Source organism: Furipterus horrens, unplaced genomic scaffold, assembly GCF_987537825.1.
Source record: "Furipterus horrens unplaced genomic scaffold, mFurHor1.1.pri manual_scaffold_3, whole genome shotgun sequence".
NCBI classification, from domain to species: Eukaryota; Metazoa; Chordata; class Mammalia; order Chiroptera; family Furipteridae; genus Furipterus; species Furipterus horrens.
Window position 1 is genome coordinate 138,388,761 of NW_028327173.1, and position 27,351 is coordinate 138,416,111.

At 39.0% G+C, this 27,351-nt stretch overlaps 1 protein-coding gene across 1 annotated transcript in view; it reads right to left on the reverse strand.

Annotated features, from left to right (window-relative positions):
* Positions 1 to 17,732: 17,732 nt before the first annotated feature.
* The window catches only part of LOC150016106 (olfactory receptor 4Q3-like), a 34,949-nt gene continuing 25,330 nt past the window's right edge, over positions 17,733 to 27,351 (reverse strand). Inside the window, exon 4 of the mRNA XM_090268326.1 lies at positions 17,733 to 18,702. Within this exon, the coding sequence (XP_090124452.1) occupies positions 17,733 to 18,702 (970 nt within the window). The remainder of the gene's footprint in view (positions 18,703 to 27,351) is intronic.

Sequence of the window (27,351 nt, forward strand, 5' to 3'; positions counted from 1 at the left end):
ACTTCCTCTTTTCCAATTTGGATGCCTTTTATTTCTCCTTCTTGTCTGATTGCTGTGGCTAGAACTTCCAAGACTGTGTTGAATAGGAGTGGAGAGAGTGGGCATCCTTGTCTTGTTCCTGATCTCAGGGGGAATGCTCTCAGTTTTTGCCCATTGAGTATGATGTTGGCTTCAGGTTTCTCGTATACGGCCTTTATTATGTTGAGGTATGCTCCCTCTATTCCCATTTTGCTGAGAGTTTTCATCATAAATGGGTGTTGTACTTTATCAAATGCTTTTTCTGCATCTATTGATATGATCATGTGGTTTTTGTCTTTCATTTTGTTTATGTGGTGTATTATGTTTATTGATCTGCGAATGTTAAACCATCCTTGCATCCCTGGGATGAATCCCACTTGATCGTGGTGTATGATATTTTTAATGTGTTGCTGGATCCGGTTTGCCAATATTTTGTTGAGGATTTTAGCATCTATGTTCATCAGTGATATTGGCCTGTAGTTTTCTTTCTTTGTTGTGTCTTGACCTGGTTTTGGAATTAGGGTTATACTGGCTTCATAGAACGAGTTTGGGAGTCTTCCCTCTTCTTGGATCTTTTGGAATAGTCTGAGGAGGATAGGAGTTAGTTCTTTCTTAAAGGTTTTGTAGAATTCCCATGTGAAGTCATCCGGTCCAGGGCTTTTGTGTGCTGGGAGTTTTTTGATTACTGCTTCAATTTCACTAGCTGTTATTGGCCTATTCAGACCTTCTGCTGCTTCTTGATTCAGTTTGGGAAGACTATAGGTTTCCCGGAATTGGTTCATTTCCTCTAGGTTGTCAAATTTCTTGCCATAGAATTGTTTGTAATAATTTCTTATATTCCTTTGTATTTCTGTTGTATCAGTTGTGATTTCTCCTCTTTCATTTCTGATTTCATTTATTTGGGTCCTCTCTCTTTTTATCTTGATGAGCCTGGTTAAAGGCTTGTCAATTTTGTTTATGTTGTCAAAGAACCAGCTCCTACTTATGTTGATCTTTTGAATTGTTAGTTTCGACTCTATGTCATTTAATTGTGCTCTGATCTTGATGATTTCCTTCCTTCTACTTGATCTGGGCTTTGCTTGTTGTTCTTCCTCTAGTTCTTGTAGCTGTAGGGTTAAACTTTTTATTAGAGATTCTTTTAGCTTTTTTAGGTAGGCCTGTATTGGTATGAACTTTCCTCTCAGGACTGCTTTCGCTGTATCCCATAGGTTTTGGGTTGTTGTGTGTTCATTATCATTAGTTTCCAGAAACTTTTTGATTTCTTCCTTGATGTCATTGTTAACCCATTATTATTATTTAGTAGCATGTTATTCATTCTCCATGAGTTTGAATGTTTTTGAGTGTTTTCCTTGAGGTTGATTTCCAATTTTAAGCCATTGTGATCTGAGAAGATGCTTGATATAATTTCAATTTTCTTGAATTTGTTCAGGCTTATTTTGTGTCCTACCATGTGGTTTATCTTTGAAAATATTCCATGTGCACTTGAGAAGTCTGTATATTTTTCTTCTTTGGGGTCAAAAGTTCTATATATATCGACTAAGTCCATTTGATCTAGAGTGTTGTTCAGTGCGTCAATATCTTTGGTGTTTCTTTGCTTCGAAGATCTGTTCCTTGTTGACGATGGGGTGTTAAAGTCTTCTACTATGAGTGTATTGCTGTCTATATCTTTCTCGGAGTCTTTTAAATTTTTTCTTATATATTTGGGTGCTCCTAAGTTGGGTGTATATATATTTATAAGGGTTATATCTTCTTGATGGACTTTTCCCTTAAGTATTATGAAATGCCCTTTTTTGTCTCTTTTATGTCCTTTGCTGTGAAATCTGTTTTGTCTGATATAAGTATTGCTATGCCAGCTATTTTTTTCTTTTCTTTTTTTTTAGCTTTTTTTTTTTTTCATGTCCATTTGCTTGAAATACTTTTTTCCATCCCTTCACTTTTAGTCTGTGTAGATCTGTTGTTCTAAGGTGGGTCTCTTGTAGACAGCATATATGTGGGTCATTCTTTCTAATCCATTCAGCTACCCTATGTCTTTTAATTGGAGCGTTTAATCCATTTACATTTAAGGTTACTATTGATAAGTACTTATTCATTGTGATTTTCCCCCTTTGTACTTGTGTTCTTGTCTGTCTCTTTCTGTTTCTTTATCTTCTTAAAGCAGACCTTTTAGCATCTCTTGCAATGCTGGTTTGGTGGAGATGTATTCTTTTAACCTTCTTTTGTCTTGGAAGCTCCTTATTTCACCCTCCATTTTAAATGAGAGCTTTGCAGGGTAGAGTATTCTTGGTTGTAGGCCTTTGTTTTTCATTGCTTGGAATATTTTTTGCCATTCCCTTCTGGCTTGTAGTGTTTCTGCTGAAAATCTGATGATAGCCTTATTGGAGCTCCCTTGTATGTTATTAGTTTTTTCTCTCTTGCTGCTTTTAGGATTCTCTCTTTGTCTTTGAATGTTGGCATTTTAACTATGATGTGTCTTGAAGTGGGCCTGTTGGGGTTCAACTTCACTGGGACCCTCTGTGCTTCCTTGACTTGCATGACTCTTTCTCTCCTCATGTGAGGGAAGTTTTCTGTCATTAGTTTTTCAAAGAGGTTTTCTATCCCTTGCTCTTCTTCTTCTCCTTCTGGAATTCCTATGATACGGATATTATTATGTTTCATGTTGTCCTGCAGCTGTCTTAGAATGTCTTCAGTCTTGTTCAGTATTTTTTCATTTTGTTGCACTGTCTGGGAGTTTTTGTCTACGTTGTCCTCTAGCTCCCTGATCCGATCTTCTGATTCCTCTAGCCTACTTTTAATTCCTTCTACTGTGTTCTTCAGTTCAGAGATCGTATTCTTCATTTCCTCCTGGCTCTTATTGATAGCTTCTATGTCCTTTTTCATGCTCATGTAATTCTCAGCAAGTTCCTTGTAGTTTTTTTGGAGTTCCTTGTAGTTTCCCTGGAATTCTTTGTAGTTTCCGCTGAGCTCATTCAGCTTCTCCATAATCCATGTTTTGAATTCCATATCTGATAGTTGGCTCCCCTCTATTTTACTTAGCACTCTTTCTGGGGTTCTACCTTTCCTTTTGATGGGGGGTTGTTTCTCTGTCTCCCCATTTTTGTGACTCCTGTTGTGTGTTGGTGCTTCTTAGAATGATCTGCACTTCCTGGATCTGCCCCTGTTGGCGTCAGATCCTGTATCATTCTGGGCCTAGGGAGCCTGTTGGAGACTTCCAGGGATCTACTGCCTTTGTCTGTCTTCTTTAGTTGTTAATCTACTCAATCTATGAGTAGCCATCAGGCTTAAGGACTATGGGTGTGGCAGCTTAATTCCTGTAGGCAGGGATTTATTTCCCCTCAGGCTGATGCCACTCAGAGGGGAATGGTCTGCCTGCAGTTCTGGGGATGAGTCAGCACTGGGACCTGGTCGGCTGCTCCTCCAGTTCTCCCCTCAAAGCCACAGCGTCAAACTCTCCCCAACTGTCTTCAGTCCTCTCTGCCTCCCCTCTGATTGAGCTCAGGGTAAGTGGGGGCCAAAATAGTTTTGTATGTGATTCACTTAAGAGCTCTTTTTCTCCTGCTGTTTCTCTCTGGCTAGCAACAGACCGTGTGGCTTTTCACTTGTCACAGTTGGATACTATTTTACTTTCCACTCTGTTGCTGTAGGCTGGGAAGCCCAGCTGTGGATTTAGACCCTGCCCTTCTCAAGGGGAACCCCCGGCTGCTAAGCTATTTCTCAGTCCCTTCAGCTGCTACCTGTGGGATCCCAGCCAGCCCTTCTGCGTCTCTGCACTCCCTACCAGTCACGTTGTGATGTTGTGACCTTTTCTGTCTCTCCATGGTTATAAGACTTCTTTCCAGCTGATTTTCATTTGGTTATTCCAGATGATTTCTCCAAAGTTAAGTTGTAAATCCAGACTGGTCCTGGGAGGAGGTTCGTGTAGCTTCCACTTACTCCTCCGCCCTCTTGGATCTCCGTCTGTGTTGTCCTTTATGTTATTTGTTTAATCTGTCTGGTTGTATTTCAGCTACTCTTTGGTGGGCCTTTTTCTCTTGTTAGTTGATTGAGAGTCACTCTGCCCACCTTGTCTTGAGACCTTTTGTGGTGGTGCTGTTAAAACGTAATCACACAACTCAGGCAAGAAACCCACACCCTCCAATATCTCCCCCAACTACAGCCTCACTATAGGTTGCAAATGAGCCCATATTAATATACTTGTGGAGATATTGGGACTAGTATTTCGTAGGAGAAACAGATAGCAGTTGTTTTAAATGAAGGAAGGGTAATTTTTCAGAGGGAAGTTGATAGAGTAAAAATATTAGCAGTTGGGATCAAGGCTATGTAAGACAGCAATTAACATATACACTGTATGTTTGAAAAGGAGGAGAGGGGAACAGTATGTAGTGAGAAAGTGGAAGTGTATAGTATTAAGATTATATAATCGGTATATGCTATATGTTTAGTGTGGAAGGGAGGATATAAACAACAGACATCCAGGTAGACAGACAGCCAAAAATTGAAGCAGAAGGCTGAGGGGGTTAGAAGGTAAGAAACAGATTGAGAAAGAATTTTTCAAGAATAAAAATACAGAGTAGAAAATAGCAGGACAGGAGGGAGTGAGGAAAGAGACAGAGAAAGTAGAGAAGAGGAGGGTAGGAAAGAGAACGAAAGAAGAAGGGGAGGGAGAAGAGAGGGAAATGGATTAAAATTTTTAAAAAATTAGAAGATTAAAACATGATATAAAATAGCGAGATAGAGAGAAAGAGAGAATATATAGGGAAAGGAATAAGAGATGGGAAAGGGAATAAAAAAAGAAATGAATGGAGAGGGGGGGTAAAATAAAGAGAAATATTAATAAAAGTACTTAGAAAGAAAGAAGAGAAGAAAGAAGAGGATGAGGGAGGGAAAGAACACGGGGGAGGGAAAGAAATTGAGAGGAAGAGGAGATATTAAGGAGGGAAAAAATTGAAATTGAAGAGTTGACAAAAGATAGGATGAAGGAGAGAAATAAAATAGGGAGAGAAAGGAGAGAAGGGATGGGGAGGAAAGAGAAAAGGGGTAAGAAGGGGATGGTGAAGAGGGAGGGGAATATATTAGAATTAAAATTAAAAGATCAGAAAATAAAGTGGACTAGGGAGGAAGAAAGAAAGAAAGACAGAATATATATAGGGAGAGAAGGAAAACAAGGGAAAGGGAAGAAAGAAAAACAAACGATGAGGGAAGGGGGACAAAATAAAGAAAGAAAGTTAATAAAATTGAAAGTGCTTAGCGCAGAAGAAGGAAAGAGAGAGAAAGGCAACAGAGGGAGGATGAGAATAGGGGGGGCGGGAAGGAGATAAGAAGAAGGGAATAGGAAGGAATGGGAAAGAACTTGAAATTAAAAAATTAACAAAGAATAGGATGAAGGGGAGACATCCTAAAGGGAGAGAAGGGAGGGAAGAAGAGGGGAGAAGAGAAGAGAGAATAAGAAAGGACGGGAGGGTCAGTAATAGAGAGAGTAAGAAATAAAAGAATGAGATGATTTTAATTCAATTCAACTTTTGGACACAGTCTCTGTTTTTTCTTTGTTGTTGTTTGTTTGTTTTTTGTTTTTCCTTCCGTCCTTCCTGGATCCACCCCTATTCAAAATTCAATGGGTTTCAAATCTTTTCTGGTTGGTTGGCTGGCTGTGAGAGGGTTCTGCTTGGTTCTGGGATTGCTAGTCTTTTATTCGTGGGCCTACTGCCGCTCTGCTGGGAGCTGCGTTTAGTTGTCCCCTCCTGTGGCACCCTCAGCCCTCCTCAGGCTTGTCCAGCTACTCCTTCTCCCTGTTGGTCCAGCCTGTGCCTGCCAGCAATCCCCGCCCTGCCTCTAGTCGTGTCTCTATTCCCAGGCTACAGCTTCTGCTCTCTTCCCTGTCTATATGCCTGCGCGCCCTACCTCTCTCCCTGTCTCAAGACCATCCCTTTGTTCTGCAGGACTCTGGCGCAGTCGGTCAAAGCACCGGGCCCAGTGGCACTCTCCTGTCCAGGGCCTCTTCCCTAGTCTGGAGCTCTGCAGTGGCTTTCCTGCGTGGGCTCCTCTCCTTGCCCCAAAACTGTCTCTATTCTGAGCTCCAGCTTCCGCTGGCTTCCCTGTCTATAGGCCTGCGCGCTCTATCTCCTTCCCCGCCCCAGCACCATCCTTTGTTCTGCAGGACTCTAGTGTTGTCGGTCAATGCTGCGCTCTCCTACCCAGGAGCTCTCCGCCAGTCTGGAGCTCCACAGCAGCCTTTCCCCGTGGGCCCTTCTCCCCGCCCTAAAACCGTCTCCACTCCCAAGCCACAGTCTCAGCTCGCTTCCCTGCTTACATGTCCTGCGTGCCCTATCTCTCTCCTAGCCCCGAACCCGCCCTTTGTTCTGTGGTATTCTAATGCCATCACTCAAAGCGCTGGGGCATGCACTACTCTCCTGCTCAGAAGCTCTCCCCCGGTCCGGAGTTCCACAGCGGCTTTTCTGCACAGCCGGTCTCCTTGCCCCCAAACTGTCCCTTAGTCCTGTAGGGCCCTAGCGCCGGTGCTGCGCGCACCCGGAATGCTGAGCTCTTGGTTGGAGGTTGCAGCTGAGGAGGTTTCCCTTTAGACTCAGATCACACAGTTTCTCCCAGTCCTGGTTGTTCACTGTTCTCTCCCTCCTCTGGCTTTTTCAGCCAAATCCTCTCCCTAACTCCCTATAAGAATTCACTTATCAGTGTGCCCCTAGCAGGGGGAGCCTCCAAGCAGCTCTCAGCTATTGAGCCCTCAGGCGTGGTACTGCAGATGACCGGGTCCGAAATGACTCAGCCTGCAGTGCGTGGTAAACCCCTCCACCCCCCTCCACACTGCTCCCACACTCTCCTCCCTGTTCACGCTATCGGAGATCCACACCCACTCAGTCACTCCTCTCCGCATTCGTTCCTGGAGTCTCTCCTTAACAGGAGTGAGCAGAGAACACTGTCCCTACTCCGTCGCCATCTTCCCCTCTCTTTTTGAGCTATTTTCTTTCTTGTTAAATTGAATTTACTGGGATGACATTGGTTAATAAAATTATATAGACTTCATGTGTACAATTCTAAAATACATCAACTGTATATTCTATTGTGTGTTCACCAACCTGAGTCAAGTCTCCTTCTATCATTATTTACTGCCCATCCCCGACCCCCGCCATTCCCTCTTCTGCCTTCTCTTATCCCCCTTTCCCTCTGGTAATTATCATACTGTTATCTACCTCTATGAGTTTAAAAATCATATGTAACTATTGTATTAGATTGCACTTCTCTGGATTATTACAAGAATTCTTACTCACTTAAATAATAGTCTTTCTCATTTATTTGCTGTTTTTCATGTTAACCTTTTCCTTTTTTCTTTGTTCTGGAGAACCACCCAAACTACCAACAGGCTTTGCATAAGAGAGAAACAAATTGTTAACGTATAAAACCAATGAAATTTCATGCATTGGAAGAGTCCACATAGTTAAAATGGCCAGAGCAATAGAGATTTAGTGCAATCCCCGTCAAAATTCCAATGGTATTTTTAAAGCAAATGATTTTTTTAAAAAATAATCAGATTTGTATGGAACCACAAACACCCTCGAAGAGCCAAAATAATCCTGACAAAAATAAATGAAGCTAAAGGTATTACACTCCCTGACTTCAAATTATACTGCAAAGTGCAAATAATTAAAACAGCATGGTATCAGCAGGAAAAGAAACACACAGACCAATGAAAGAGAATTGAGAGCTTAGAAATAAATGCATGTGCATATGGGCAAATAATTTTTGACAAAGAAGCCAACAACACACAATAGGGAAAAGAAAACCTCTTCAATAAATGGTTTAAAAAAATTGGAAAGCCAAATGTAAAAGAATGAAAATAAACCACTGTTTGTCCCCATATACAAAAAATAACTAAAAATGAATCAAAGACGTAAATATAAGACCTGAAACAATAAATCACACAAAAGAAAACATAAGTACTAAACTTATGGGCCTTGGTCTTAGAGAGGATTTTATTAACTTAACCCAGAAGACAAGGGAAATAAAGGCAAAAATAAATGAATGGAACCATATCACATTGAAAAGCTTCTGGACACACACAGGAGACTTCTGGCCAAGCTGGAGGCCTAGACTGACACACTCTGTCTCCCTCCACAACTAAGAAGGAATACAACTACCACAAAACCAGAAAAAAACAGAAGTTCTAGAAAATAAATGGAAGTCCAAAACATGAAGTTATAAAGAAGTAGTGCTCATCTGGACAGGTAGGAGGGGCAAAACCGGGGCAGAGAGGTAAAGCTGTGCTTGCAGCAGCAGCAACAGTGACAGTGGTGGGACGGCGGTAAGCACAGACACCTATATTTAAGGGGAGGTTAGAAGCACTGGGGGAGCACCCCTAGCTGCAGACCAGATCCTCCAGCTTGAGATTCCAATGCCGGGAAAGGCAGACCCCCATTGCCTTGGACTGTGAGGGCTGGAAGATGTGGGGATGGAGGAGGAGGCTCCCATTCTCTCAGCGGAGAATGAATGGCAGGAATCCATCTTGGACTCCCACCCCCACAGAAAATGCTACAGCATGGTGAGAAGTGTTGACTGGTTGTGATGAGTGCATGGGGCTCTGCCCCCTATAGCGTAAGAGGTGTGACAGCCCCACCCAGGAAGAAAAGCTAAACAGAAAACTGTCAGGATGGCACAGATCATGATAGAGATCCCAGTGAAGGAGCTGACCATCTAATGCAAATATCTAATCTAATGAAGCTGCAGATAGGAAATCTTTCTGAGGGACAGTTCAGAGCTCTTGTTATGAAAATGCTTACAGACCTAACAGAAGATCTTAAACAAGATGGAAAAGGAATGAAGGCTAGTTCTGTTGAAATGAACAAAGACACATACAAAACTAGTGGTGAGGGAAATAAAACCAGGGATCAAATCAATAAATCGGAACATAGAAAAGGAACAAACAGTCAACCAGCATAGAAAGAGGAAACAAAAAGTGAGGAAAATGAGGAAAGGCTCAGAAACATATGGAACAGCTATAAGTGGGCCAACATCTGTATCATAGGGTTGCTAGAAAGTGAAGATAAAGAACTAGAAATTGAAAAATTATGTGAAAAATAATGAAGCAGAACTTCCCAAACTTGGGGAAGGAAATAGACTTACAGGTCCAGGAAGCACAGAGAGTCCAAAAAAAACTGGACCCAGGGAGAACCACACCAAGACACATTATAATCAAATTGTCAAAAATTAAAGATAAAGAGAGAGTCTTAAAAGCAGCAAGAGAGAAGAAAAGAATCATGTACAAAGGGGTCCCAATTAGACTATCAGCTGACTTCTCAAGGGAGACTCTGCAGCAAGAAGGGACTGGCAAGAAGTATTCAAAGTAATGAAAATCAAAAACCTAAAACCACAAATATTCTATCCAGCAAAACTGTCATTCAGAATAGAAGGGCAGAGAAAGTGCTTCCAGGACAAAATAAAACTGAAGGAGTTCATTAGATCCAAACCACTATTATATGAGATATTAAAGAGAATGGTTTAGAAGGAGGATCAAAACTATGAACATTAAAATGAAAACTCATTACAACAACCAACAACAGAAGCTAGGGAATCGAAACAAAGGGAAACTAAGTAGGCAATGAGAGTGGAGAAAGAACTATAGGTATGGGGAACATACTGGGGGGAGGTCAGAAGGTGGGGGAAGGGGGAGAGAGAGGGAGATGGTATAGGAATTAAGAAGCATAGTAGGAGGGAATGGAATAGACAGGAAGAGGTTGAGAAGAACTATATGCACAACCAATGGACATGGACTAAAACGGGGGGACAACTGGAGAGAGGGAGGCATCAGGTAGAGGGCAGCAGAGAGAAGGGAAATTGGGACAACTGTAACAGCATAATCAATAAAACATATTTTTTAAAAAACTATGAACATTAAAATGAAAAATGTATCACAACAACCAACAACAGAAGCTAGGGAACTGAAACAAAGACAAACATAGTAGGCAACGAGGGTGATAAAAGAATTATAGGGATGGGGAACATTATAGGGGACGGTGAGTAGGGAGGGGGGAAGGGGGACAGGGAGGGAGATGGTACAGAAATTAAGAAGCATAGTAGGAAGGAGTGGAGTACAGAGGAAGATGTTGAGAAGAACTATATGCACAACCAATGGGCATGGACTAATGGGCAGGGACAACTGGAGGGAGTGGGTCACTGGGTGGAAGGGAACAAATGCAAAAGAAACAGCATAATCAATAAAGCATAATTTTAAAAAGGAAATAAATTCTCTTTGGTATAAAAAATTAAATTAATTATTAAGTGGATAAATTAATTTTTGAAGCTGGAGGTAAAAGCAAAAAATCAGAATCCGAGATGTGATCTCTAAAATTCCTAGCTAAGTCTTTTTGATATAATACCTGCAGAGCAACTTCAAAAGAATAACATTCTACTTAATCAAATGAGAAATACTCCATTTCCAGTTTCTAAATTAGGTTGGAAGTTTTAATACAACTAAAACATTCATTTCAATACATTTTTTGTGACTGAGAACAATATGTACAGTGGCCGCCTGCTTACCAACAACCTATGCTTATTAATCAACATTGGAGGAGTTTGTGTCCTAAGCCTTGACCTGCATGTAAAAATTCTAGTTTGCTTGCCAGTAAGGAATACATGAGGAGTGGTCCAACTATACAGAGAAATACTTTTTCCTATGTTGCTCTTAAGAGTTGAAAAGTTTAAAAATTATTAAAGCCTCTATCATCCTCAATCCATTTGCCTTGAAAAAACCCCAGGTAATTCTCTGTCTTTGCAATCACAGGTAAGAATTAGGAATAAATTTTTTTTATACAGATGTTGTTATAAATGGCATTTACAAAATAGGAGTCTGATACTGTTTTACAAATTATATGTAAGAAAGGCTAAGGCATATGGAGAAAACTATTGAATAAAAATAATCAGAAAGCATTCTTGAAATGGATGAATTATAAGACAACATCTTAAGTTTCTCAGAATAAAAATGGGTTTTCTGAATCATGCAAATTACTAGTTATTCTTCATCTTTTCTGGGAACATCTCTTTTCTGCATGGACAATGGAAAGAGCACTGCCCAGAAGCTGAATGAGTCAATTATGAGCACCCTCACCAGCTGATACCTTTGGCTAAATCTATTTATTTTTTCCTGAATCTCAGTTTTCTCATCTATAAAATGTGTGATAAAATTATTTACCTCACAAAATTGTTACAAAAATACAATGAGATTGAAAATATAACTTTTTTTTTGTATTTACAAAGTGTTTTGTAATAATAATTTGATCTATGACGTGGGATCTCTCTAGTAAGTAGAATTTGTAATTTGATTTAGTCAGCTATTATATAAACATTATATAATGTTCCTCTATATCCTTGAATATTATTTGAATCAATGAAAATTGCACTTGCCTCTTTCACTGGTTAAATGCCATTCCAGTTGGAAAACTTTCTAGCTGTCTTCTTGATCATGGTCCCACCACATGGATTTGGACAACCCGCAATCTTCTTGGATCAATAAAACTTTCTGAGATAGAAATGTTATCTATATCCAGATAGTCACACTACAAAATTGTAATATGTATAGTGTTGCTTCTTTTATGTATGTGCAGCTTAAGAAGAAGTCCTGAGTCTGTCTGCCCATCTGTTCCTCTCTCCCAGAATTTTATGAGTTTATTGTTATACCATTGCTTCTGAACTTGGTCTGCAAGAACTTTTTATGTTTCTGCTTCAAAGAGAGAGAAACTATAAGCAATCTTTATGACTCATCACAACCCTGAGGGAATAGTTGGGCCACTGATTGAGCAGCAGCTGGAGAGTATTGTTAGGCAGAGAAAGTACAAGGGTAATTACCACTAAATGACTCATCGTAAAAGTATAGGCTATTTGATAAGTAACTAAGTAATAAATATTGAGGCCATTTCTACAGTTTTGCACAATTTACTCAGGGAAGTGGAGAGGGTGGTTCTCAGTGTCACTATATTGAACAACTAACCCAACAACAAAATATTGGTTTATAAGACTTTTTAAATATTTTGCTTTATTTTAAAATTTGCTAAAGCTCAAGTAGGCAAGCAAAACTTTTAATTTAGTGGTGCTGTGAAGGTGCTGCCTCAGTCCTATTACATGAATGAGTTTCGAAGGTATTTACATCAAGGGAGCTTGCTAGAGATGAGGATTACACTTCTGAAATTCAGTGTAAAACTTATCACTGAATTATAGAGTGAACTTTCAGGTCAAGCCTAAAGTTCCATATGTTTGAATGGCACAACCATACTACAGAAAAAAATATAGTAACCCAAATAACATTCACCTTGCTAGTGATTTCCTGAGGCAAAGGTGATTATCATGTTGCAGCTTAAAGTGTTTTTTGTTGTTGTTGGAAACAGTTTATTATTGCAATAAATAAATGTATCAAATCAATACATTGCACCAGGTCTGTCCAGAAGGTATCCAGCCATGAAATATGAAAAACAGAGACATTTATTTAAGAAGATACAAAATACAAGAAAGATTGTACACAGGACAATCATGCATCAGTGTCCTTCAAAGTAGGCACCTTGGGATCACATACTGTTCTCCCAATGCCATCAACTGCTCCGTCATATTTTCCTGAATCTCATCGATGGTCTGAAATCTCTTCCCTTTCAAAGCTGATTTTAGTTTTGGGAAAATCGAGAAGTCACAGGGTGCCAAATCTGGGCTGTAGTGGGGCTGAGTCACCTGGGTGATTTAATGTTTCATCAAAAAACTCTGAACAAGACACGATGCATGAGTGTGTGTTGTCATGATGAAGCTGCCAGTCACCAGTTGCCCATAGCTGTGGCCTTTTGAATCATTTGAATAGTTTCTGCAGAGGAATGTTCAAGCTTAATGCAAATTTGATGCAGATTCATTGCTCTACTCACTCAGTCATTTTGAATGTGACAGCCACATAGTACATATGCTCACTCAATGACGTCTACCACCCTCACTGACTAGTACAGTGAAGTTGTCATTGTTCATGCATGCACATTCCAGTCCACTCTCCTTGGCTGCCAGATTACAAGGATGTCACACAAATCTTTCTCATAATATTAACAATGGCTTGACTTTTTCCAAACAGACCTCGTATGCACCCCCATGTTCATTGCAGCATTATTCACTGTAGCCAAGACATGGAAACAGCCAAAATGTCCTTTGACAGGTGATTGGATAAAGAAGATGTGATATATATATATATGTATATATATATATATATATATACACACACACAATGGAATACTACTCAGCCATAAGAAAAGATGAAATACTGCCTTTTGCAACAACATGGATGGACCTTAAGAATATTATGATAAGTGAAAGAAGTCAATCAGAAAAAGCTAAGAACCATATGATTTCACTTGTATGTGGGATATAAAACTGAAGTTCAGACACAGACAACAGTATGGTGGCTGTCAGAGAAAAGGGTATGGGGGTGGTAAAGAGTAAAACTGGCCAAATATATGGTGATATTAGATGATTTGACTTTGGGTGGTGGATACATCATGCAATAAACAGACCAGGTGTCATTGAAATGTACACTTGAAACGTATACAATCCTGTTAACCAAAGTCATCCCAATACATTTACAAATAAATAAGTAAATAATAATCATATAAAAGCCTTGAAAGTACAATATGACATTAATCTGAACTTTTTAAAAATAATTTGTTTGTTTATTTTATTTTTAGAGAGAGGGGAAAGGAGAAAGAGAGGGAGAGAAACATCACTGTGTGGTTGCCTCTCACTCACGCCTCAGACTGGGGACTTGACATGCAACCTAGTAATGTGCCCTGACTGGGAATTGAACCAGCGACACCTGGCTCGCAGGCTGATGCTCAATCCACTGAGCCACAGCAGCCAGGGCTTGAACATTTTTTAAAAACCTAAAAATGTGACTTTTTATATAGTTTTGAGGAAGCATATGCTATCACCAAACATGAAATGTCTTGTATTGAGGCTAATTTTAATATGAATGGGGATGTTTTTAGGGATTTGCTGTCATGTGACAGGGATCTGGAGTCAAAATTTCTAGTGCATCTTTCTGTCCTGTGGTTCTCTAAGAGTGAACAATTGTACAGTCTTCTTCCAACCTCTTTTTCCCTTTAAATTTAACAGATAAATTAACAATAATAGTAACATAAGCAGTCAATATTTATTTAGTTCTGAACATATGTAGACACACACATTAGAGGTTTACAAGTATTATTTTGTTTAGTTTTCCTGAGAATTTAATAAAGCATAAAACATTATTTATTTTACAGTCAAAAGGGCACTACGAGGTTAAGTTGCTTGCCCTCTAGTAAGTGGTGGAGCTGGACCACGATGAGACTATCTGACTCCAGAGTCCACACTTCTGACCTCACTGCTCTACTGCCCCCAGTCATCTGTGCTCACATACTGTCCTATTTGCTATCTACCTTCCTCTGGTGAATATTGAGAGGCCTTATGATTAGATATTTGGGTGATTTATTGCTGCATGGGGGAACACACAAATGACAAGATGTCTACCCCATTTCCAGGAATGTAATAGGCACTCAGCAAATAGCTGTTAGATTAATGAATGGATAATAAATTAATAATGGATTAATGAATGAGTAATGAATAAATGTTAAAACATACAAAAATCACTAGGAATTGTTTATTAGAGGAACTTCTCCCAGGAATTATATTTTTCTAAATTAGGGAGAAATGTTGTGATGGCATGCTGACTTCTCTCCTACAATACTTTCTAGTTTCTAGGAACTTAAAAGGAGAAATTTGCCAATGGGAGAAACTTCTCCTTCTAAAAACCCTTACCAAATGATTCCTTATAAAACTATATTGAAGGCTGCTCAGTAAATAACTATTTAATAAATATTTAGGTCATTTTCTCATGCTTTTGCATAATTTACTCAAAGTTAGATAAGTGAAGGAGGATGGTGGCTCAGTATTGCTGTATTGGACCACTAACCCAACAACAATAATAAATAAAACATTACTTTTCTTATCATTATTGGCTTTCTTACTATTATTTCCCTTACTATTATTGGCTCATTGATAATATGTAGTTTGGAGCTAAGTTGTATGTTTGGTCTTAGTAACCATCTGTTTTCAAAATATAAAGTCAATAATCTTCCCATGACCTCATAAATCTGACTTATCTTTGTCTCCTTTCAGTTATTTCAGTAGCCCATAGAACCATAAGAGCAGGAAGAGAGGGAAGATCCACCCCAAATATCTGTGGGACTCAGGGCAAGGATACAATTGGAGCTCAGATACATATGTCTAAAAACTATAAGTCAAGGTAATATAATTTAAGTATTCTGTCTAATAAAGCCTGAAAACATACTAAGAGAATAATGTTCTCTTAGTATCATAATTACTGGAAGTCCAGTTTCTAATTTCAAATCCTCACACTCCTTGAAATATATACTAGGCATGGTAATGTGGAAAGAGCAAGCTTTGGCTCTCAGTCTCCAGCCTACTTCTTCTCCTGGTTCCAACTCCCAATACAAGAAGTCTCTCATGTATGAATGTGGAGTCTGCATCTCAGATGTCCAGACTCTGTTCACACACTTAAACACAGTGCCCACAGCTAAAGGTGCATACACATCGGTATGATCCAACCTCAGGAAGATAGACCCAAGGAGGAGGCTCAGACAGACCCTGGAGGTGAGCTCGGGGCATTTGAGCAACGAACCCTATTGATAATATTAATCCAGTTTGAAAAACAGAATATTATTAGCTTATTAATAATGATAATTTTCATATAGAAAATTGATCAAGTAAGTATTGGAGGACTGAAAATGCAAAGAGGACTATACAAAGTTCTTCCTTTTCTGAATATTATGCTACCAATCCCAGCTATCCACAGGGCACTTAAAATGATTTGCAAAGAACTTAAATTTTGCTAAGAAAGAGGGATATTAAGAAAAGAGGATTTTTTCAGGCAACTTATACGAAAAGAAAGCCTATTCCAGCAATATGCCTAGTTGACTCACAGCATCATTTAAACCTTCCTGTAAACCCACACCCTACTTTCCATTTGGCAGTTTCCTACTGTCTACTCTTTTGGATATTCATTGCAGGCAATGGAGCTCTGTGGAAATGCTATGGAGTGAAAGAGAAAGAGGAGGGCATGATTCATATCAGAGATGCCACTCTCACCCTCACTCATCCTCTTAAGATATCACTCAAGTGGTAGTCTTGTTCCTGGTCTATGAGGAGTCCTTCTGTAGAAATCCATACATACATATATACTTATATGTATACATATATATATATAGAGTTTCTTAAACATAAAATTACTAGCTCCTAGCACAAAAATGAAAGTCCATTCTTTGTTCATATGTAAAGAAAACTCTTATATGTTGAAGGGTGTTGCAAACTACATAGTGAAATCCTAGTATTAGGTAGAATTTTAGATATTTTTTCCTGAGATATGTTTTTCAGCTAAGTAATCAGGAAAGTCTGTCATAGAAATTGATTAGGAAATAAAGCAAACAAATATAAAAATATTCCTAAAAGTCCATCACTATATTATTATTCAGTAAATAAATACCTTTCCATAGCTGTAAAGTAGCAAAGAGTCTTCGATCAGAAATAGATAACTTTAAATATGAATGTTTAAGAGAACATTTTTAGGGCCATCCTAGTTCTGGAGCTCCTATACAGATATGTATAGTCAGAACTAAGAAATTAACCTATGTATACTTAGAATAAACACTCTTTCTGGGGAGGAAAAAATATTAGCTTAATTTTAACTACCTAAAGTTACTGGCTTCCTTGGTTGAGTACACAAGTGATCTTGGGCAAGTCACTTAAGAAATTGAGTTCACTTGTAAAAATGAAGTTGAATATGATCTAGTCCTCAAATCACTTTTGAGACTCAGAGGTCATATCCATGAGAACCTGAAGGGCAGGGGCCAGGTGGAGGAGTACTTCAAAACATAGCTCATTTCATCCTTCTTTTTCTTTAGAGTTTGTAGCTCTTAAGCATTATAATCAGTGGAAGGCCAGCTTATCAAATTTCCCTCACTATAAATTCCACTCAATGAAAACTTCAAGGTGAAATGGGAAGCCTCACCTAGAGCAGTCTCTACAGCGGAATACTAAAAAAGCTTCTGTCATCTAATGCTCCCAGACTCTGTTTTCTTCACACATAAACTTTGTGAGTTGTTCGACTACACTTCTAAAATTTGGCACAATACAGAACACAATTCCTGGGTGAACACCACTACACAGGGTGGTTAGTGATGTTTTCAGGCTTTGGTAGAGACAGGACAAAAAAGGAACTTCCTGACACCAAGAATTCTTAAACCCTGGAGGAGTGGGACTCAAATGGAAATATGATAGCTTCTTTCATTTGAATAGAGTGTAAAAGTAAAATGAATTAAATAAAGGAAGACTATTAATTAGACAAAGAATAGAAGAGTTGATATTTCAAGGTGTCCTCTTGACTCTAGTACTTGATTAATTACTGTTGTTATTTGTGAGGCAGCAAACACTCCTGTATTCCCTGCTTGATATTTAATACCTGAAACAGTCACCTATACCTCCAACTATAATCAAGAGCAATGCAATAATCAAAAGCAATAATTTTTATTCTGGCTTTTCTTTTCTACCAAAGTCACCAAATTGGTTTTATGAATGTACTCAGGTACAGGATGAGTTTACAGTGTCCCAAGAAAGAGTATGTTTTCTAAATCACCTCTTCCTGCTCATCCTTTAATGTGGCAACAGGATGCCATGTGCTTTTTGCTCAGCTTCTTCATGGCTGTCTTCATATCAGCATTTCTGAGTGTATAGATGAGAGGGTTTAACATAGGTGTGATCACTGTGTAAAAGATGGAGAACACCTTATCCACAGGGAAGCTGCAGAAAGGCCTCAGATAGATGAATACGCATGGCACAAAGATCAGGCTGACCACTGTTAAGTGGGAGGCACAGGTAGAGAGTGCCTTGCTCTGGCCCTGGTGGAAATGAGTTTTCAGGCTAATGAGGATGACAACATAGGAGAAGAGCAAGACCAGGAAGCAGACAAGAGACAGCAGCCCACTGTTTGAGACCATCAGTACCTCTACCACATATGTGTCCATGCAGGCTAGTTTGATGACCTGTGGGACATCACAGTAGAAGTTGTCCAGTTCATTGGGGCCACAGAAGGGCAGCTGGATGACCAGTGTGACCTGTGTGATAGAGTGGATGAAACCCCCACACCAGCAGGCAAAAACCAACTGGCAACAGAGCTGGCGGTTCATGAATGTCAAGTAGTGCAAAGGATCACATATAGCAATATAACTATCATAGGCCATGACTGTCAGCAGAAGCATCTCGCTGGCTCCCAGAAAGTGCAGGAAGTAGATCTGAGCCAGGCATCCTGAAAAAGAGATGATTTTGCCCTGCCGTAGGAAATCCGCTAACATCTTTGACACAGTAACACAGCTCAGGCATAAGTCAATGAAGGACAGATGGCCCAAAAAATAGTACATAGGAGATTGAAGTAGGTGAGCATCAGCTCTCACTGTTACCACAATCAAGAGGTTTCCCAAGATAATAGCCATGTAAAACAACAAAAATATTAGAAAGAGAAATAGCTGCAGCTCCCAAGAGGATGACAGACCCAGAAGAACAAATTCTGTCACCTTTGAATCATTTTCTGTTTTTATGAAGTCAAGAATACCAAGTGACCTAAAAAAAAAAAAAAGGCAGTAAATTGGAGTAAAAGAGATCTATGTTAAACAAAACAAAAAAAAAAAGAAAAGTCATCATATTTTGAGTCTGGTGTTTATAAATCATACTCCAAGGTTAAAAAAAAGTAAGCAAGTTTTGTGAGGTTAGACATGTACATTTTTTGTATAAATAGAAACATTTTGCATCTCTTCCAACTCTTCTTGTAATGCTTTTAAATTGCATTTACAAGAAACTAGGAAGGGAGACAATGATTGGGCATGAGGTAATGAGAGCATGAAAATCACTCCATTTTTTAAATAAACAGAATTATATTCTTTAAGGACAAGAGTTCCAGAATGAAGTATCTGGATTTAATGCCCAGGTCTAACTCACCAACGGAGTGACCTCAAGCAAGATATTAAACCTGAGCTTTATTTTTTGTTTACTCAGTCTAATATAGGGATAATAATATCTCCCAAAGTGGCTTTGAGAATCAAATGTAATCTGCCTTTGAGCAACATATGCTTACTCCCAAAATGACTAAGTTCCTCAAAGTGAGGAAATATTCCTTAGTTGTCTATGTACTCACACCACAATGCTTACTGCATAATAATATGTCAAATTGAAGAAAGACTATTTTGTACTGTACATTGCACAAAGGTTAGTAGTTATTATAAATGTGCATGTTAAGAAATAAATTATTAAAGAAGAATTGAAATAAAACTCATGCTCTTTATTTATTATCCCAGGTGACAAATGTTGGGAAGTTTTTAGAGACTAAGAAAAAATAAAATCTTTACCTTTAAAGTTTAAAGAATCAGCAAACTCAAGATGAGTAGGACAGTTGCTGGAATACACTAATTACCAAAAGGCGATGATTCATACCATTAAAGCATGTACAAAAGAGGTTCACCATGACCCATTTTGTAGGAAAGGATAATAGGGGAAGTGGGAGGCATGCTACTCTTGGACTTTTCACCATAAATACACTTAAGGGAAACAAAGAACATAATAAGATACTATTTATCCATTACTCCTGCTCTATACCTACATTCACCCCCAAATGAGGTGGGAATATCTTGAGTTACAAATAAAAATATCAGAAAACATTGATACCTTTTTTTTTTTCCATTGAAGTATTTAAGAATTAGTAGGTGCTGTCTGTCCAGATTAGGAGATTTTCAATCTAGAACTAGCTCTAGGCAAAATATTAAGCAAGACAAAATTTGTATTTTTGTCCTCAGTCCCAGTTACCTATTCCATGTTGCACTTGGTTCTCTCAAATGATTCAGGGAAAGTTATCTGTTATTCAAACTAGGTGTCAAGGATTTACATAGACAATGCAGAAAAGTACTTGAATTTCAAAAAGAAAAAAAATTAATACCAAGAAATTTCTCTGTATACATTATTTCAAGATAAACAAGCAGAAGAGAGATTTTGGGCCCAAGAAACTTTTCCATTTGTGTGACCATCCTCTTCACCTGCCTGGAGAGCAAGGTTATGAAAGTTTTTGTGAAAAGATCCAAATGCAGCATGAAGAGGGGAGAACAAAACCAATCTCTTTACACAAAGACTCCTTGTGTAAGAGCGAGCAGCTCTTCTCTAGTTTTTCTAAGAGAACTCGTCGTCGTCGGCAGCCGTCCGTCTCGAGAGACGATGGTGTAGCTTCTTAAGAGTCTATCTGCACCGCCGAGAATGGCTGTGCAGTCCGACTCGGGAGTGACATCGTATCTGTCTCCTCCCGTGTTGAATCGACATCTTGCGATGACGCTGAAGCTACAGAGCCTGGGCAGGGTGATATGGAGGGTCTGCTGTTGCCCATGCAGCAGACCCCCCCTCTCTTCGCAGCTGAAGGGTCCAAGGGAAAGACGGAGTCAATACAGCTTGGCTTCAGGTGCGCCGCAGGAGTTGCCGGTGTTGACTACAACGTCAAACCGCCTTAGGGACTCCGGCTCCAGATTTTCTGTCGGGGTTTACTCCCTTAGCCTTTCCCCTGAAGAGGTATGCCGCAAGGCAGCGGAGGTTTTTTGGAGTCAGAGTTTTCCTTCTCTGATGTGCCCTGACTGGAAGATCGAACCAGCGACACTTAGCTCGCAGGCCGACGCTCAATCCACTGAGCTAAACCAGCCAGGGTTTTCAAAATATATAAAGAACTTATACTTCTCCACACCAAGAAGACAGACAACCCAATTTAAAAATGGGCAAAGGACCTGAGCAAACACTTCTCCTAAGAGTACATACAGAATGTGCATAGACATATAAAAGAATGCTCAACATCACTAGCCATCAGAAAGATGCAAATAAAAAGCACAATGAGATACCACTTTACACTAATCAGAATGGCCATCATCAACAAATCAACAAACAACAAGTGCTGGCAAGGATGTGGAGGAAAGGGAACCCTAATACATTGTTGGTGGGAATGTAGACTTGTGTAGCCACTATGGAACAAATTATGGAATTATCTCAAAAAACTAAAAATGAAACTGCTTTTTGATACAGAGATTCCTGTATTTTATCAAAAGAACCTATGCATCCCTGTGTTCATAGCAGCACTATTTACAATATCCAAGTGCTGGAAATAACCTAAGTGCCTATCTGTAGATGAGTGGATCAAAAAACTGTGGTATATATATGCAAGGAATACTATGCAGCAGAAAGAACAAAGGAACTCCTGTCATTTGCGATAACATGGATGGAACTAGAGAGAATTATGCTTAGCGAAATAAGTCAGTCAATGAAAAACAGATACCATATGATATCATCTACAGGAAACTAATGGACAACAAAAACAAATGAGCAAAATTTAACCAGGGTCATGTAAACAAGGAGCAGACTACCAGTTATCATGGGGGAGAGGGGTAGGAAGTGAAGGGGAGTAGTAAGGTGAAGGGTTTAGTAAAGGAATTAGTATAAATAACTCATGGACATGTACAATGAGGTGGGGATTAACTGTGGGAGAAGGGGTGGCCTGGGTGGGTGGGGGCGAGAAATGGAGGAAAAGTGGGACAACTGTAATAGAAAAACAATAAATAAACAAAAAATTTTAAAAGCATAGGAACAGAGGTAAAAGAGTAAAAGGTCAATAAATATGTACCTATCAATAATCATTAAAAGTAGAAAGGGAATAAATGTTTCAATCAAAAGCATAAGGTAGCTGAATGTATAATAAATCAATACCCACATATATGCTGTCTACAAGAGATCCACCTCTAAACAGAAGTTACACACTGAGTAAGAGTAAAAGAATGAAAAGTGATATCCCATGCATATGAAAATGTGAAAAAAATCTGGAGTAGCAATACTTCCACCTGACAATAAAGACTTAAAAACAAAGGCTAAGGTAAAAAGCAAATAAGGCCACTACATAATGACAAAAAGACAATCCAACAGAAGAATACAACTCTGGTAAACATTTATGCACCCAACATAGGAACACCTAAATATGTAAAGGAACTCTTGATTGACATAAAGGAAGATATTGGTGTAATATAGTCATCCTAGGGGGTTTTAACACCCCATTGACATCATTGGAAAGATTTTCCAGGCAAAAAGATCAACAAGAAAATGGTGGCCGTACATGACACATTAAATCAGATGGATTTAATTGATATCTTTGGAGTATTTCATCCCAAAACAGAAAAATATAGATTCTTTTTAAGTGCATATGAAACATTTTCTAGGATAGACAACATAGCAAATCTCAATATATTTTAAAAGATTGAAATCATATCAGATGTCTTCTCTGACCATAATGGTATGTAACTAGAAATGATACACAAGAAAAAAAAACTTGAAAAACTTACAAAACCATGGAGGCTAAATAACATGTTACTAAACAATGAATGGGTTAACAATTAGACCAAGGAAGAAATCAAAAGCTGCCTTGAAACAATAAAAATGAGAACAAAACAACCCAAAGTCTATGGGACACAGTGCAAACAGTCTTAAAGAGAAATTCATAGCCTTACAGACCTACCTCAGGAAACAAGAAAAATCTCAAGTAAACCATCTAAGTTTTCACTGAAAGAAACTGGAAAACAACAACATCAACAACAACAACAACAACAAATCCCAAAGGAGTAGAAGGAAATAATAAATAATAATGAGAGCAAAAATAAATGAAATAGATCATAAACAGTATAAAAGGTCAATGAAACCAAGCTTGCTGTGGAAAAGGTAAACCAGATTGACAAACCTTTAACCACACTCATAAAGAAAAAAAACAGAAAGGACCCAGATAAATAAAATCAGAAATAAAAGAAGAGAACTAAAAACAGACACCAAAGAAATACAAAGAATTGTAAGAAAATATTACAACCATATACCAACAAATTGGACAATTTGGATAAATTCCTGGAAACACATAACCATCCAAAACTGAATCTGGAAGAATCAGAGAATCTTAATAAACAAATTACAACTAGTGAAATTGAAGCAGTAATAAAAAAAACTCTCAACAAATAAAAGTCCTGGACTGGATGGTTTTACAGGTGAATTTTACCAAACATTCAAAGAAGAACACCTATCCTTCTCACTTTATTTGAATTCAACTACAGAAACCCAAAACACTAATTCAAAAAAATATAACACCTCTATGTTCATTGCAAAATTATTTACAATAGCTAGGACTTGGAAACAGCAGAACTGTCCATCAGTAGATGAGCGAATAAAAAATTTGTGGCATATTTACAGAATGGAATACTACACAGCAGTAAAAAAAGAGGAAAATCTAACCTTTTGCAACAGCATGGATGGACCTGGAGAATATTATGCTAAGTGAATTAAGCCAGTCGGTGAAAGACAGAAGCCATATAGTCTCACTTATATGTGGAATCTAACGAACACAGTAAACTAACAAGTAAAATAGCAACAGAAGCATAGCTACATGAAACAGACTGACTGACAGCTGCAGGAAAGAATTGGGGGGAATCGAGATGAAAGATAGTGAAAAGATTAACCAAAGAACATCATGCACAACCCATGCACATGGACAAGAATACGGGGATTTACTTAAGGAGGTAGAAGGTGGCGCAGGATGGTGGTAGATGAAGGCAGAAAAAGGGGGAACAACTGCAATAGAATAAACAATTAAAATAAATTTTTTAAAAAGGAAAGAAAAACACCCAAGCTCATTTTACAAGTCTAGCATTATCCTAATTCCAAACCAAAAAAAAAAAAAAAAAAACACTACAAAGAAAGAAAATTGTAGGCCAATATCCCTGATGAACAGATGCTAAGATTCTTAAAAATATATACACAAAATGGATCCAGCAATACATTAAAATGATCATACAACATGATCAACTAGGATTTATTCTGGGGATGCAAGGTTGTTCTATACTCACCAATTGATAAATGAGATACACAACATAAACAAAATGAATGATGACCACATGATCACATCAATAGATGCAGAAAAGCATTTAATAAAACTAGGCTCCTATTTCTGTTAAAAAAAAAAAAACTCTCAGCAAGGTGGGCATAGAGGGAACATACCTCAATGTAATAAAGGCCATATATGAAAGACACAGTCAATATTAAACTTAGTGGGCAAAAACTAAATGCGTTTTCCTTAAGATCATGAGAAACAGGGATGTCTGCTTTCAGCACCCTCATTCAATATAGCACTAGGTGTACTAGCCACAACAATGAGACAAGAAGAATAAATAAAAGGCAACCAAATTTTTTTAAAAAGGGAAAACTGTCATTCCTTGCAAAGTGATATGATTGTACATAAAAACCCTAAAGACTCCACCAAAAACCTATTAGATATAATAAACAAATATGGCAGGGGATACAATATTAATATTTAGAAATAAGTGGAATTTTTATATACCAGTAATGAACTATCAGAAAGAGAAATTAAGAAAACAATCCCATTTTCTATTGCAAAAATAAAATAACAAAAATAAGGTACCAAGGAATAAATTTAACCAAGGAGGTAAAGGGCCTGTGCTCATAAAACTGTAGGATATTGAAGAAAGAAACTGAAGAAGATGCAAATTAAATGGAAGCATATACCGTGTTCATAAACTGGAAAAAATTAAACATCATTAAAATGTCCATACTACCCAAAACAACCTATAGATTTAATAATTTTTTTATTAAAATTTCAATGGCATATTTTACAGATCTATAACAAATATTAAAAAAATTAATATGAAACCAAAAGAAATCCTGAATAACCTCAGCTACGCTGAGAAAGAATAAAGCTGGAGGTATCACAATACCTGATATCAAACTATATTACAAGGCCATTGTAATCAAACACCTCAGTACTGATACAAGAATGGGCATACAGATCAATGTAAAAGATTAGAGAAGCCAGAAACCAATGCATGCTTATATGGTAAAATAATATTTGATGAAGGAGGCAAGGGAAATCAATGAAGTAATGAGAGTCTGTTTAATAAGTATTGTTGGGAAAATTGGACGGATACATGCAAAAAAATTATACTGTAAGAACAGAGTTGCTCAGAAAGCCAAAAAGAAGTTTATTGAGGGAATCAGCAAACAGGGAGGGAGCCATGCCTTGAGTGGCTCCGACTCCAGACTTCTAGGGAAGGAGGGGTTTGTTTTATAGGGGGAAGGAAAAGGAAACTATTGAATTTAGTCATCATCTGCTTATCTCACAGCTGCAAGCATGATGGGCCGATCAAGGCCAAACGTGGGTCAGTTTGATGCACCCAGCTATTGCGGGGAACTTCCGGAACAAAATATCACTATCTTCCAAGCAGCTGCAGGTGGGCAGGGGGAGGGCATGGGAACCGAGGCTGTCATTCTAGCCTTTCTGTTTTAATAAAAGAAGGTGAGGGGTGGGGTGTGTTTTGGGGGGTGGCAGAGTGGGTTTGTGTGGCAGAGACCGGTTGGGAGAAGGGTCATCAAATCTCTCTTCTATAACAATTTCCTGCTGAGTTAGGGTGATGGGAGGGGGTTGACTGTTGGCTCGAGGGCCGTCTCTTGCCATGGATTGATATCTGAAAGATATTAATAATAGTATATTATGGATGGTAGAGACTGTTATGGATTGGGCCATTTTTTGAATAAAGTTAACTGGCAGTTTGAGGAAGCAAGGGCAAAAGGTGAGGAATAATAGAAGAAGCAGTGGGGTTATTAGAGGTAATAGGATTGCTTTGAAGGGAGAGAAGAAATATGAGAGGTAGTTTTTGAGCCAGGATTTTCCATATGCCCATTTCCTAGCGTGGGCAATAATGTCAATGTGTTTTTTAAGTACTTGTAATTTTTTTTAAATGCCTGTATTGTTAATGTAAAAAAGCTAGTTTTGTTTAGTATGGCACAGGTTTCCCTGCTTCAGCTGCGAGGATGCCTAGGGTCCTCCTGTTTTGGAGCATTACATCTGCTAGGCTGTTCAGGAATTTTTGTTGTTTTATTTAGAGCTTGGAGGGTGGCATTCTAAGTTGCTTGAAGAGATAGAGATTTAGTACTAATTTCTTTTTTAAATTGAGGTATTTTTATGAACCAGAGGAAACTTTTATATATGGAGTGCCCTATTCCTGGTTGTTTAAGGATAGGGTTTCTGTATGTATGTCCGCTAAACTCAAACTACTGCTGGTCTCGTTTGTGTTGGGGGTGGGACAAGAGGGAGGTCTCAAGGAAGGAGCCAAGGTTGGGGATTGCCTCGGAAGTGGCTATTTTCTGGGGGCTTAGTATAGAGGCATCTAGTGTTAGAGCGACTATTACGCAGGTGTTAGTCTAGTAAGGAGAGATTATTTGGTATGCTTGTGTAGCACATAGGAAGTGATAGCCCATCCCTTGAAGGGAAATAGCGGTGCTACATTTTGCTTTGGTGATGGCAATGTAATTGGGGTGAGTCTTATTTTTTATTGACTGGTATTAAACATTTTGGAGGATTTTGTGAAGAAATGTTTGGTTGTATTGGTTAAATTGAAAATCTATGATTTAGGAGAGGAAGATGGTGGAGGAGTGAGGGGAGGCTGCACTCTCAGGCTCCCGAGACCCGTATGTAGTTTGGACTAATTGCAGACAGAACATCTCAGTGAGCAGCTGGACACTGGCAGGAGTCAAGCCTTGGCACTGCTGGATTAGAAAAAAACCATCTGGGAACAACCTGTTTAGTGAAGAAAGTGAAAGAAGAAAAAGGGACAAAATGGGATTCCTGACTGGGGTGGCTGCCCGAGCCGTGGCTGAAAGAATACAAAGGCTTTTTGGCGACCACAGGTTTCCCCAGATGGAAGTCAGGAGGAGAGCGGATCTCTGCTGGCTGGCAGAGACAGGACTTGACCAGACAGCATAGGCGCTAAAAGACGGGAGACAGCGTGCTGCTGAGCAAGTGAAATCGTAATTATTTTCTTTATATTTTTCTCTTGTGAACTACAGGGGGGGGGGGAGTTTGGGATGATAGTACATTCTTGAGGAGCGCAGGCGCAGAGGTGCACGCGCTCACTCCCCAACCCTCCCCTTGGGTTGCGGGCGTGCATAGGGAAGTGCCATCATTCACTGACCCAGGTGCGCAGGGCCGAGAGTCCAGGGGCCCCTCAGACACACCCCAACAGACATAAGATCAGTGCCCAAACGGGCGCAGGGAGGGACCTCTGGATACACAGGAGACTGTGCGCAGTTGACCCTGGCAAGCTCCAATGGGAGCCAGGCCTGAGTGCCAGGCTGGAATGCAGAGCATTCTCT